The 12,647-nt window shown below is 43.1% G+C and overlaps 2 protein-coding genes and 1 non-coding gene across 3 annotated transcripts; 2 read left to right on the top strand and 1 right to left on the bottom strand.

The window, feature by feature from the left end:
• Positions 1 to 1,540: 1,540 nt before the first annotated feature.
• LOC123449764 (60S ribosomal protein L37a-1-like) lies at positions 1,541 to 2,886 on the top strand. Its single transcript, XM_045127090.1, has 4 exons — positions 1,541 to 1,607; positions 1,705 to 1,793; positions 2,458 to 2,540; positions 2,639 to 2,886. The coding sequence occupies exons 1-4, from the start codon at positions 1,547 to 1,549 to the stop codon at positions 2,700 to 2,702; spliced, it is 297 nt and encodes a 98-aa protein (XP_044983025.1). The 5' UTR covers positions 1,541 to 1,546; the 3' UTR covers positions 2,703 to 2,886.
• An 801-nt stretch (positions 2,887 to 3,687) lies between these two features.
• LOC123449753 (probable sodium/metabolite cotransporter BASS1, chloroplastic) lies at positions 3,688 to 7,541 on the top strand. Its single transcript, XM_045127077.1, has 8 exons — positions 3,688 to 4,146; positions 4,429 to 4,517; positions 4,880 to 4,973; positions 5,055 to 5,088; positions 6,466 to 6,520; positions 6,592 to 6,675; positions 6,752 to 7,039; positions 7,261 to 7,541. Exons 1-8 carry the CDS (start codon positions 3,750 to 3,752, stop codon positions 7,414 to 7,416), a joined length of 1,197 nt encoding a protein of 398 aa, XP_044983012.1. The 5' UTR covers positions 3,688 to 3,749; the 3' UTR covers positions 7,417 to 7,541.
• A 391-nt stretch (positions 7,542 to 7,932) lies between these two features.
• TRNAV-CAC lies at positions 7,933 to 8,006 on the bottom strand. Its single transcript has one exon. It is a non-coding gene; the product is annotated as a tRNA-Val (tRNA).
• Positions 8,007 to 12,647: the final 4,641 nt, after the last annotated feature.

The raw sequence follows: 12,647 nt of genomic DNA on the forward strand, positions 1-12,647 counted from the left end.
TACATCTACCATGGTAATCAAGGTCATAGTTTGTATTATTCTACATACATGGAAAAAATATCATATAAAAGCATGGAAACTTTAATAAAATACCATGGCAATTTTTAATATACATCTGTCGTGGTAATTGTTTTCATATTTTATAATTATTTTACATACATGGAATTTTTATAAAAAATATGACAATTTAAAGTAAGATATAAATGGGAGATTTTAACATACATATGCCATGGTAATTTTGGTCATAATTTATTTTTTCACTATTCATTCTACTTTTTTACATGGTATTTTTTCGGCAAGGCATTTTCTGAACGTAAATTTTTGCCATGGAAATTCTGAAAAATTGCCATGTGAGCACTATGAGAGATGTTAGAATGTCTTTGCAATGCTGTTTTTTTGGAATCATTTCCATTTGTAAAAATATAATATCATTGTAAATTGTAAAATATTTTGTTTTACTTGAATGGCAAAATTTGACGTCCGCCCTATATTGGGGGTGCAAAATAACAATAATAATTGTACTGTGTTGTTTCAAAACTATCGTGTGGCCCACAGTCCAGTTGGCTACACCTTCTTTCATGGGCTAACAACTATGCACGTGAACTCATAGCCCAGCCCGCCGGCGGAGCAACGAGGCCCGTGCCCACGCGTATAAGATCTACCACGCCGTCTCCATTCCGAGACCTCTCGCCCGCGCCGCCGCCGTCTCCCTCCCCTCTTTGCCGCCGCCGCCGCCACCGCCGCCGCCGCCAGTTGCCGCGGACGCCTCCTCCTCGCCGGCGACATGGTACGGCCTCCCCTCACTCCTATCTATGACGGCTCTGATCCGTGCTCCTCCGGATGCCGAGTTCCAGCTTTCGTGTCTGTCTGTGGGGTGTAGGTAGCATCTAGGTTTGCGATTGTGTGGGTGACTTGCACAGGGAGATCTAGAAATAAGTTTTCCGGCACGGAGAGACTAGTTTTTTTCCCTAGGTTTTGGTCTGTGTCGCGGAGAAACCATCATTGGAGCCATAACATCTGTCAGATCTGGAGTGAATTTGCCGGCGCCCCTTTCCCTGTTGTAGTGTTGGTTGGTACGATTTGAGGGCTAGCTGGAATCATACTGTTGGACTTTCCACTTATGATATGATCACTGGTGCCTGGTGGGGTAATTGGCATGGAATGGAAGTATGAAACTTTGATGCTATCCTTGATTTGTTACAGTAATCCATCAGTATGCATGCAATTTCTACCGTTTGCTACAATATTTACCACTAGAAATCCAAGCTTCAACCTTCATTGCCAGAGCTTGATTGGTTAGCATGATGCCTTGGACAGTACTTGTTCTTTCCTTTCTATTGGGTGCATTCCATGGTATACATTGTTAATTTGCCATGATCTACATCATGCTTGTCATGTAACTGATAATATTATCCTGATCTTTTATGTATGACTGGTCATACATTGCTGTTGCCTATATCAACTCCATATGTGAAATTTCTGCATGTTTTCTGATGCGCTCATTTTGCTGTTTTGCTATACCTGTGGAAAAACTTTTTAATTTCTTATGTTTCTGATGTATGTGCAGACGAAGCGCACCAAGAAGGCTGGAATCGTTGGCAAATATGGTAAAACCATTGCAGCTGCCCAGATCATTGTTCAACGATCTCGTGAATGTATCTAACTGATGTGCTCGCGTATCCTTGTTATGTCAATGTTGTGTAGGTACCAGGTACGGTGCCAGTCTGCGTAAGCAGATCAAGAAGATGGAGGTCTCCCAGCACTCCAAGTACTTCTGTGAGTTCTGTGGCAAGGTAAATCTGTCAATGGTTGTATTCATTACTTGTGTTGTTTTTGGAATGCTAAACTGTCAGATGGTGGTTCAACTGTGCGTCTGTGTTGTATGACAAGTGTTTTTGGCATTTGGTTAGATTGAATTTAGCATATTATCTTTTTCTGAGTACAAAAAACAGCATAATGGTATAGGTTATTTGCTCTTGATTTGCATGATGATGATTTAGTGGATAACTAGTTAGTTTTAATATTCTGAATTGCTGGTTGTCAAAACATAAAGAATTTAAATTAGGCCGTTACGTCTTTTAACCACTGTGCCCTTCTAGATAGGAAACAATGAAGAGCAGCTTTTGATTGTTTTATAACTCTCAAATGATTTTGTTTAATACACCCTGTCTCAAAATGTACAGAATTATTATTGCAGGCTGTTGCAGTCCTTTGTATTGTCATTGGTCATGCATATGGGTTTTGTAAACTCTTAAGTTAAATGCTTGTTGCTTCTTTTAACAATTGTAGCCTTCTAGATTAGGAACATCGCTCACCAGCTCTTTATACACAGTTCTAGCCTTATGGAAATGATGACAACATCCATAACTCATAGATAGGTCAATAGTGATAAACATGTTAGTCTCCTCACTCGCTTCAATGTTTCTTTTATCTTAATAACACACTCTTGATTCACAGTTTGCCGTGAAGAGGAAAGCAGTTGGAATCTGGGGATGCAAGGACTGCGGCAAGGTTAAGGCCGGCGGTGCCTACACCATGAAGTACGTGCTGATGTCAATTACACATTGTATATTTCAAAATAGCTCCCTGTCTTGTTTCTCATATATGTCTGCTCATTCTGTCTGATCTGCATTTCCAGCACTGCAAGTGCGGTCACCGTCAGGAGCACCATCCGTCGCCTGAGGGAGCAGACTGAGGCTTGATCGCGGCCAATTTGACAAAGGAGCCTGTGGATTTTGTAGTTGAGACGGGACTCATTCGACGCCATGTAGCTAAATTGACAACATACAATGTTATTTACCGGCTTGTTGGGTTCTGAAAGTATCCGGCTACATTACGTTGTGTATCTTGTTTTTGGCTTATTTGATCGTCTGACGGTACTCTTTATCTCCCTGCCGTGTTGGTTCTTGAATCTTGATATTATTGTCATCTCCCACTGGATGAAACTAGCAGGGTGGGCTAAATGAGTGTCTAGATTTGATTTTGCGGTAATTGCCGAGCTCGGTCTCCATGGAGCCTCATTTTATAAAAAATTCGAAAATTAACTTTGTAGGCTATAACATATTTCGGCACATAATAATTGCACGTATACATGAAGATGTATGTTTAATGTCAACTTCCGCTGTTCCTAAATATTACTGTTTTTAAAGATTTTAATATCGGCTATATAAGAAACAAAATGAGTAAAATATACTGTACTCCCTCCGTTCTTATATACTCCCTTCCTTTCAAAATTCTTTTTTTTAGAAATATATGTATCTAAATACTAAAATGTGACTAGATATATTTATATATAGATAAATTTAAGATAAAATTTTGAAGATGGAGGGAATATAAGTCTTTTATGAGGTTTCACTAGGAGACAACGGTATAGATTCATTTATTTTGCTTCATATATAGCGCCTAGTGAAATCTCTAAAGAACGTATATTTAAAAACGAAGAAAGTAGTTTTAATGAGGGAAGTGGTTTTTAACGATGTGATCTACACAAAATAAAAAAACACGATTTTTTCTAGCACATGTGCTATTTCATCACTAAGAAAATTGATGATTTTTTTTTTGTGTGATAGAGAAAAACTGGACGGCTCCACTTCCCAGTTCACATCCTGCTTTCCATCAAATAAAAAATATTTTCTCCCAAAAAAAAAGGAAAAATATATTTTGAATCGGGCATCGTCGGTCCTGGTCAGACCACACTAGACACTACTCGCCGGACCGACTCCCCACCACCGCAATCCCACTCCGCCACCATGCCTCTCCTCCGGCTGCCGCCGCCCGTCCCCAGTCCCGCCGCCGCATCCCTCCCCCGTCACCACCTCCGCCTCGCCACCCAGCACAGGCACCTCACCGGAGCCACTCCCTCCTCTCCCTGCCTTCCCCGCCTCCGCATCAGCGCTGCCCCCGCGGCCCGTCCCCTCCGAGGCATTCCGTCGAGCAGGTGCCATGCGGCGGCGGGAGATCCGGTGCCGGCGCCCTCTCTGGCGCCTTCCGGCGCGCGGGCAGCGCTGGTGCGCGTCGGGGAGGCGCTGTCGCTCGGGTTCCCGCTTTGGGTCGCGTCGGCCTGCGCGTTGGCGCTCTGGCGGCCGGCGTCCTTCCTCTGGGTCACCCCCACCGCCCAGATGGTCGGCCTGTCCTTCACCATGCTCGGTTCGTGCCCTGCCCTCCATCCATGGCTCCGTCCATCCCTTCCATGTCTTTTGTCACCATTGAGTGGACTGCCGACTGAAACTTACTAGCAGTAGGCTTAGGTTAGAGTTCTTACGTCAACTTACATTGCGGATTTTGTTATGTAAGGGCTGCTGTCCGACGAGACTAGTGTATGTGCTTCGTGGATCTCCACATCTTGGTTGAAATGCACTCGGTCATTCAGAGATGGCGTGATGGCTGAATTTTTAATGACTGAAATGTAGCTCTGATCTCTTTGTACAGGAATGGGGATGACACTGACGCTTGATGACCTGAGAACCGCGCTCTTGATGCCCAAGGAGTTAGCTGCTGGGTTTCTACTTCAGTACACTGTCAGTTCTTCAACTTCTTCAGCCTTTCTTTTGATGATGCAATAATGTACCCATGTTTTCACTTTTTCATGTTTGATGTGGTGTTAAACTTTTCTGTTACATAACGCGTAGGCATATTATAGCCTAGATATCCAGTAAGATTACATTTTCATTTTGTATCAAGCTGCAATGTTATCCATTTGGATGAACCATAAATACTTTTTATCTGGAACGTTGGACTGGACGGCGCACGCAAACTCCATGATCCATCATAAAGAAGAAAAAGAAGCCATTATTTTACCTGTGGCTTTGTTACTTTAGCGTTAGTTGTTTACAACTATTCTGTTTGCTCCAAATATCTGAAGTGGCTGATTTATGTACAGGTGATGCCATTGTCAGGATATCTCATCAGCAGGCTATTAAACCTACCATCCCATTATGCTGCTGGACTGATTTTGGTTTCCTGCTGCCCTGGAGGTATGCTTGCATTTTCCCTTTATTTATTTTATTATTATAGATTGTCTGCTAGTTACACTGAAATGGAGCTGCTCTCTGCAGGCACAGCAAGCAACATTGTTACCTATTTAGCAAGGTAATGACCAAAACATATGATGTTATGCTGAGAATATAGCAACCTGCATATAGTCACAAGTGTTCTGGAACAAATTTCTGGGCCTCTAGTTGAAAATAATTCGTTCTGAGGTTGTTCATATAGTTATGATATTTATATGGGTTCTTGGGAGTATTTTTTCTCAAGATTGTTGAATATCCAAAATTTCAAGCTGGTCTGTCTAGTGCTGAGTGTTGACTGCTAACAGAAATTGGTTGCATCTGATGAAATTCATTAATCCCTTTGTGCCAAGAAATCGTCTGAAGTCTACTAGTAATGTTGTAGTCTGCTTCGGCTACAGCACTGCAGTTATACTGAAGAAGTGTAGCGAGTGAAGAATTCATGATTAGATATCACAAAATGGTATAGAGGTGAAGCAGCACTAAAGGGTATAGAGGTGAAGCATGGGTAGGGAACATATGATTTATTGCTTTGCTTTCAATAGGTTACACACTGCTGCTTTTATAGAGCCTGAGTCAACCTACTTCCACTTAGGAAGCAGCCAACATAAACATTACTAGGACTACCTCTAACTCATGACAGATATTATTATTAACTGACGTGATAGAACCTACTTACTCCTGGATCTGCTGGCTTGTATCTGGATTCCTCATGGACCTCTTCGGCTCGAGCTGGCCTCCTTCTGGACCGCTAAACAAAATTCAATTCATGCTTTGGATCAATATTCCACCTCCAAATCAGCATGCCTTTGTCTCTGCACTCTGATATTGCTTTCCCCAGTAGGAGTCCACACCAGTTAACAAGCCTATCCCACCTATACTGGTCCAGCCGACTAGGACCATAAAACAGTTTACCGAAATCAAAACAGAACCACCTGATCCTGTTCATATTTAGCATGTGGCACATTATGCAAGATTTCTGATTAAATTTACATATAAAATTCAGAATGTAGTTTTTTTGTTAAGACTACACATTAAGGTGGTAACAGGGTCAGTCGGTCAGGTTCCATATGGCCATATGCTTCTGCTTTGTTTGATCTTTAATATTTTAAAGCAACTTTTAGAGTCCAGTAATGAATGGTCAAGTGACCCATTCAGTGCATCACAATATATTACTATTATCATTAATTTATCCCAAGCATCCTAATAATATGGTTGAACTGAATACTTAGTGATGCAGAAGTATCAACAGTACAAATTGTTTTCTCATTGACTTTTTTTTATCTTAGCAAATATCTCTAATTCTTCAGGGAGATCCCTGTCTGTTATGAAAGTGGATCTGAAACTATATGCATTGCTACCTACATGTATAAAAATGAAAGAAAATCCATCTTTATATTTTTATTTTTATTAGCATCAGAATATAGAGTGTAGAGTAATTTGCATCCTTGTGTTGCAGGGCAAATGTTGCTCTTTCAGTGCTGATGACAGCAGCAAGCACTTTTGCTGCAGCGGTAATGACTCGCTTACACCAATTACTATATTCCAGCGGAACCGAATAACCTTTATTTTGCTCATAATGCAGTTCATGACTCCACTTTTGTCATCCAAACTGGCTGGGCAATACGTCGCAGTAGACCCTATGGGACTGTTCGTGTCGACATCGCAGGTGCTGACAGTTTCTGTATTATAACTTTATAAGTCCGCCTAGTTTTCTGGCTAAGGGGTGGTATATCTGAATGCAGGTTGTCCTAGCGCCTGTTCTTTTGGGTGCTCTACTGAATCAGTACATGGGCCGTTTGGTTGAGTTGGTTTCTCCCTTGATGCCGTTCGTTGCTGTGGCAACAGTAGCTGTTCTTTGCGGCAATGCGATCGCGCAGAACGCTTCAGCCATCCTGGCATCTGGCCTACAGGTGGTGCTATCTGTCATCTTGTTGCATGGATGCGGCTTCTTCTTTGGCTATGTTCTATCAAGGATGATCGGCATCGACATCGCTTCGTCACGAACAATCTCCATCGAGGTTGGCATGCAGGTAATTTCCATCGTGCGTTTTTTTTAAACAGATATTTACCATAGACTTAAGTGTGGCCCAGATTGCCACTGCATTTTTCTGAATGCAACCAAGGAAGCACAAATGCTGCACTCTTTCTCCCGATGCATACCGTTTCATCCTGTATATTAGTTATTGTAAATTTCTTGTTGTAGAAGTTCCAGGGTGTGGGTCAATCATATTGGTTTTTCTTATGAACGCAGAACTCGGTGCTGGGTGTAGTCCTTGCGGGCAAGCACTTCGGGAGCCCTCTCACGGCGGTTCCGTGCGCGGTGTCGAGCATCTGCCACTCGGTCTATGGTAGCCTCTTAGCTGGGGTCTGGAGGTCCATGCCTCCAAACGACAAGCAGGGAGCATGATGGATCATCAGACAGATAGATACTTTAGTAGTGGTAGTCGCGGGAGCTCGGGTTATGAGTTATTCGAAACTGTTTGTGCTTGTGAGAAATATTTGACGATGAAAACCAAGCGCACCGCAACGATATTCTCCCCTTGCATAATTTGCTAACACATGTGCGCGCACACACCTATTTTGCTCACGCTTAATAAGTAATAAACCAAACAATAAACACTTGAGCGATAGCTCAGCTACAGTATGTCTGCCATGGCCATGATCTTGGAAAGCGCACCGTGGCGACTGAAGACCGGTCAACCGTGGGAGGGTTTACTCTCTGAATAACAGACAAGCAATCAAAGACAGATGATCTCTGGCCGATTGACGGTTGTAATGGTTTTACTTCCACATTGTGGTCTCATGGGCAAGTTGATCTGAATGTGTTACGCTCAGCATATTTTGGTAAGATAATGAATGAAGAGGTGTGAAGGAAAACATGTTGAGTTGCAAATGATCTTTTCTAGAAAAATAAATAAATTAATGTCTAAGCCCAGGTTCGAACTGGGGACCTTTAGTGTGTGAGACTAACGTGATAACCAACTACACCACCCAGACATGTTGATAATTTCGTCAGGAACATTTTATATAACCTTTATATTATACAATCATGCATGGCACATGTCATTGAGGTCAGTTGGCCTCATGAACGGGGGAAAATAATACGGAGTAAGGATGTGCACTGCCCCTGCATACACCGCGGAGTTACATCAGGAAAGCTAGATGACTCGAACGAGCAAACGAGCTAAAATATGAGCCACACCATTCGACATATGATAGACATGACTAAAGCTGCTAGATGAGAAAATGTATGCCATGGCATTGATTTCGCCACGATCAACTGCAAGGCCGAAGGATTAACTCTCTGAATATCTGACTAGCAATTTGAGAGAAGAATGGCCTTGAGAAAGTGAGATCGACCTTGTGGCGGAACATGAGCGAACACCTTAACTAGATCCAACATGGTAACCTCATTAACGGGCTCGTGGCAAAGCCAATATGCAAAGGATTATCTTTTCGCTAGGTGGTATATGGACCGTATCTATTTTTTCGGGATCAAAACTTGTATTACTCAATTACCAAAACCTTACAAACCTCTTCAACTATCTCCAAAACCGGTTGGGGGGGGGGGGGGGGAGGGGGGGGGGGCAGCCAAATCATGGTTCTCTTATTGACTCTACCAAAATGGGTAAACTATCACCCGCTTTATTTTGCAATCTAGAAACAAGAGTGATACAAGTATGTCAAAGATTTAAGAGATATCTAATCTCATGAACTAAAGAAGCGTACGTGCCGAACGATCAGTGGCCCCACATGTGATCATGGATATTGCTACAGATGAATCCATCTCAACAACAATTGGAAGATCCGAACGCTAAAGTGAAAACGACAGTCCCTGCATGCAGGCACATAACTCCGCCTCAACAGCATCGTTGCATGAGAATAAGGCTCTATGGGCCGCATAAATAATCTCACCGGACGAATTCCTCAAAATCATCCCAGCATCTTCACTCGTTACGAAGGACCCATCAGTATTTAGTTTCACCCAACCATCCCTTGGCATATTCCACCTAGGCCCCGTGACCACGGGCACCGGCACTTGGATGTTGTCCAGGAATACGTACGATTTCCCCTTAGTTGGATCAACGTGAGAGTTTGACTTAACAGTCATTAGCAGTTCCAAGCAACTCTCAAGAAACATGGTAGATACATCCATGGGTGGAGCAGGTTTAGCGTGGACTACCTCATTTCGGATATACCAACTCCTTCAAAAGATCATAAGCAACATGTGTAACGACTAAGATGCGGTCCTTTCCGATCTACAGAACGAGGCCCCAAAATGAAAAGAAGCGCATCTAAGCGTTTCGCAAGCACGATAACATAGCACATACATAATAATAGAATGACAAATAGGGAATCGTTTGCCATCTCATAGATAATATCAGAGTTTACATCACACATTTATTCAGACAAGGTAGTTCCGCTACGGACTACAAAACATGAGAAAAAGGCTATGCTACCCTGCATGCTTGCCCACGATCACGACCATGCCTCAGTCTTCTGGATAGTTCACGTACAGGCGGTCGTTCTCCTCGTCGTACTGCCACGCCAGCTGCATGCATCGGGATCACCTGTGTCGGGTGTACATGTACCTGTTGGGGTGTTGAAGTAAGCTGTGAGCCACATGGACTCAACAATCTATGACCTCGGTGCCAGAACTAGTCAAGTTATTAGGTAAGGAAGGTTCAGCGTATAGGTTGCAACATCCTAAGCATTTATGGTGGCTAACTTACGTAGATCAAGTTATTGAAGGTGGTCTATACTAGCGGGCGAAGGCTAGCTGATCACTAAGTAATCCTGAACACCTACCTACGTCAATCATAACCCCACAGTGTTCCCGCTTGAAGAGAGGTCTTCGAAGGGGACAGTCACGGTTACACACACAATTGGCAATTTTATTAGATTAGGTTCAAGTTATCTATAACCGGATGTTAACAAATATTCCAAGTTGCCACATAACCGCGGGCACGACTTTCCGAAAGATTAAACCCTGTAGGGGTGCTCCAACTAGTCCATCACAAACGGTCACGGGCCGCAAAGTAATCCTCTATCACAAATCTCGTGATCTCGTCGGATTCCTTAGAGGAAAACCTCAACTCCGGTGAGAACCAAAGCTTCACCGGGATTCCTATACGCAAGATATATCGCTAAGGTAAGACAAGACTAGCAGGACCTCCCGGTGTGTCGACGACCCTGATAAGAGCTGCCTATCTCAGTCTCAGGACAACACTGTCTATACATAGTGGACAATGACCAATGCCTCAAGTTTCCCCGAGGTGGTATTGCCGACTGCTAGGTGGGTGGACCAACACTCATGAGGAGCACTGGCCCGGGTTGTTGATTAACTCCTCGGGATAGCTATTCCCTATGCAGATTATTATTAAGTGATTAGCAGATTAAAACTAATGTTGGGTCCTCCCGGACAAGTCTTAACACTACACGATTTATCAAGGGGGTCCCCATAACAACCCCGAACGTGTTAGGAGCGATCAGTTATGGAATCAAACACCGGTAGCTGGAAACTATGGCGGCAATAACGAAACAAAACACCCGACAAAAGGCTAGGCCTTCCGTTATTTACCAAGTATATATGTGCATTAATTAAATTACAGATTTAACATAATGATATCAAACTCATGTTATCACATGATACAATTGCACCTGCAACTAGCAACACTAACATTAGAAGCTGAGCAAGCCTACTTAGCCGTACAATGTTTGCTAGGAGGGAAAAGTGTTTGGGTTTCATGGCAATATCAGGAGGCAATTATTTCAGTGGTAGGCAGCAAGCATATGACGAAGCAAATGTGAATCTAGGCATAACAAGACTAGAGATGGTATCAAGGTCATGTCATCTTGCCTGTGATGTCTTCAGCTTGGAACTGCTCTTGTTCGTCCTGCACGTACTCTCCCGGATCCACGTAATCGCTCTTCGATCCCGGTGCTACCCAACATAAAATAGCATCCAATGAACAACAGCACCACATGATGCAACAAACACATGATGCATGAGATGAGAATGTAGCATGCGTCTCTATACTAGTCACTTGCTTATGCATGAGAAGAAAATACAAACTTCTGGAAAGAACTGCACTCTAAGCTATCTTGACATGCACAAAGATGACATGAATAGATGCATCACGCGAAAACGATGCAAATACATATAAAGAACGTTACGAATGGAGCTACGGATCAACCGGAAACAACGAAACAAGAAATGGAGTCCTACGGATTAAATCCATCACAAACACACTCCCATGGCATACTTCTGGTATTCCCAGGTTGCCACGTCAGAAAACAAACAAGTATGGATGGGGTGGTGCAAAGAAACTCACCACACCATCAACTATGCACTCACAAGCATCAAAACATCAAAACTATACATTCTATCCTAAACAGCATCATAGCAGTTTGAGAGCTACATGCAAAGCATCTACAACCACCCAAATGTGCCAAAAAAGATATGTGGCAAAAGCTATTCAAAATCTCTATAAGCATGAGCAAAAAGATAAAACAAAGGAGTTACACACAGAAAGATCTACAGCCGCTAACTTGGCCAAAAAAATCAGTTTTCAGGGACTTAGTGAAATTCTCAGATTCTCACTAGCTCTTTATGCTTTGAAGCCTTTTGACAGCACCCAAAACAATATCTATAGGAAGTAAAATGGAATGAAAATTGACACAGAGCTAGACAAACACAAAAGCTCCAGCTTTCCAGTTGATTGCAAGGGCTGATTCCAAACACATGAACTTTGGCAAGCACATCTACAAGGGAAGAAAATAACATCAGTTTCTCATACTTAGTGAAAATCACAGGTTTTCACTAAGCTGATATTTTCAGCCACATGCCTACTTTGACTAGGCACAACTTGCACATGTAAACTCCTAAGCATGATACAACACCACCATGCTATAGACACTAGTGGAAAACGGGCCTTTGGCCTGGACCCTTTAGTTCCGGCCTCCCTCTAGGCCGGGACTAAAGGCCCGGCCACGTCGCCCCAAATCGCAATGCCGCCCACGAGGCTTTGGTCCCGGCCCGTAAGGAGCCTTTAGTCCTGGTTTGTGTCTCAAACCGGGACTAAAGGGTTACGCGGTGTGCAGCCCGCATGTCTGCCACCTTTAGTCCCGGTTTATGTCTCAAACCGGGACTAAAGTCCTCTGCCTATATATAGCATAGCCCCCCTCTCCCCTCTTCCTTGCATTTTTCTTGGATGGAAGAGTGTGGGTGTGTGCTAGCTCTCCATTTTTTTTGATGCACTAGAGGTGTTTGTTGAAATGTGTGTTAGAGCGATGCCGCTTCAGTTCACCGAACACAACTACGATATGAGATGCCTGAGCCACGCTTAAACCTCTTCCTCTTTATTTCGACTTATTCTAAAAGGTTAGCAACTATATTTCCTCGTTTAGACCGTGCGGTACTAATTTTTAGGATCGTGATTGTATTTGATATACTGTCGTATAACGCAGATGAGCCATCCATGGATGTACGGTGATCGACGCACAACCGCTTACAGAGAAGGCGTGCATTCCTTTCGAGATGCAGCCGATGCGAACAAGCATGGTGGTGGCTTTATGTTTTGTCCATGTGTTGAATGTCGGAATGAGAAGGATTACACTTCCTCAAGAGTCATTCAG

Source organism: Hordeum vulgare, chromosome 1H (genome assembly GCF_904849725.1).
Source record: "Hordeum vulgare subsp. vulgare chromosome 1H, MorexV3_pseudomolecules_assembly, whole genome shotgun sequence".
NCBI lineage: Eukaryota > Viridiplantae > Streptophyta > Magnoliopsida > Poales > Poaceae > Hordeum > Hordeum vulgare.

Excerpts from the sequence above, each read along its gene's own strand:
- LOC123449753 (XM_045127077.1), top strand. The coding sequence starts at position 3,750 with ATGCCTCTCCTCCGGCTGCCGCCGCCCGTCCCCAGTCCCGCCGCCGCA. Across the intron at positions 6,676-6,751 it reads TGTTCGTGTCGACATCGCAG|GTTGTCCTAGCGCCTGTTCT; the intron begins GTGCTGACAGTT and ends ATCTGAATGCAG. Across the intron at positions 7,040-7,260 it reads CCATCGAGGTTGGCATGCAG|AACTCGGTGCTGGGTGTAGT; the intron begins GTAATTTCCATC and ends TTATGAACGCAG.
- LOC123449764 (XM_045127090.1), top strand. The coding sequence starts at position 1,547 with ATGTTTCTGATGTATGTGCAGACGAAGCGCACCAAGAAGGCTGGAATC. Across the intron at positions 1,794-2,457 it reads TCTGTGAGTTCTGTGGCAAG|TTTGCCGTGAAGAGGAAAGC; the intron begins GTAAATCTGTCA and ends CTTGATTCACAG. Across the intron at positions 2,541-2,638 it reads GGCGGTGCCTACACCATGAA|CACTGCAAGTGCGGTCACCG; the intron begins GTACGTGCTGAT and ends CTGCATTTCCAG.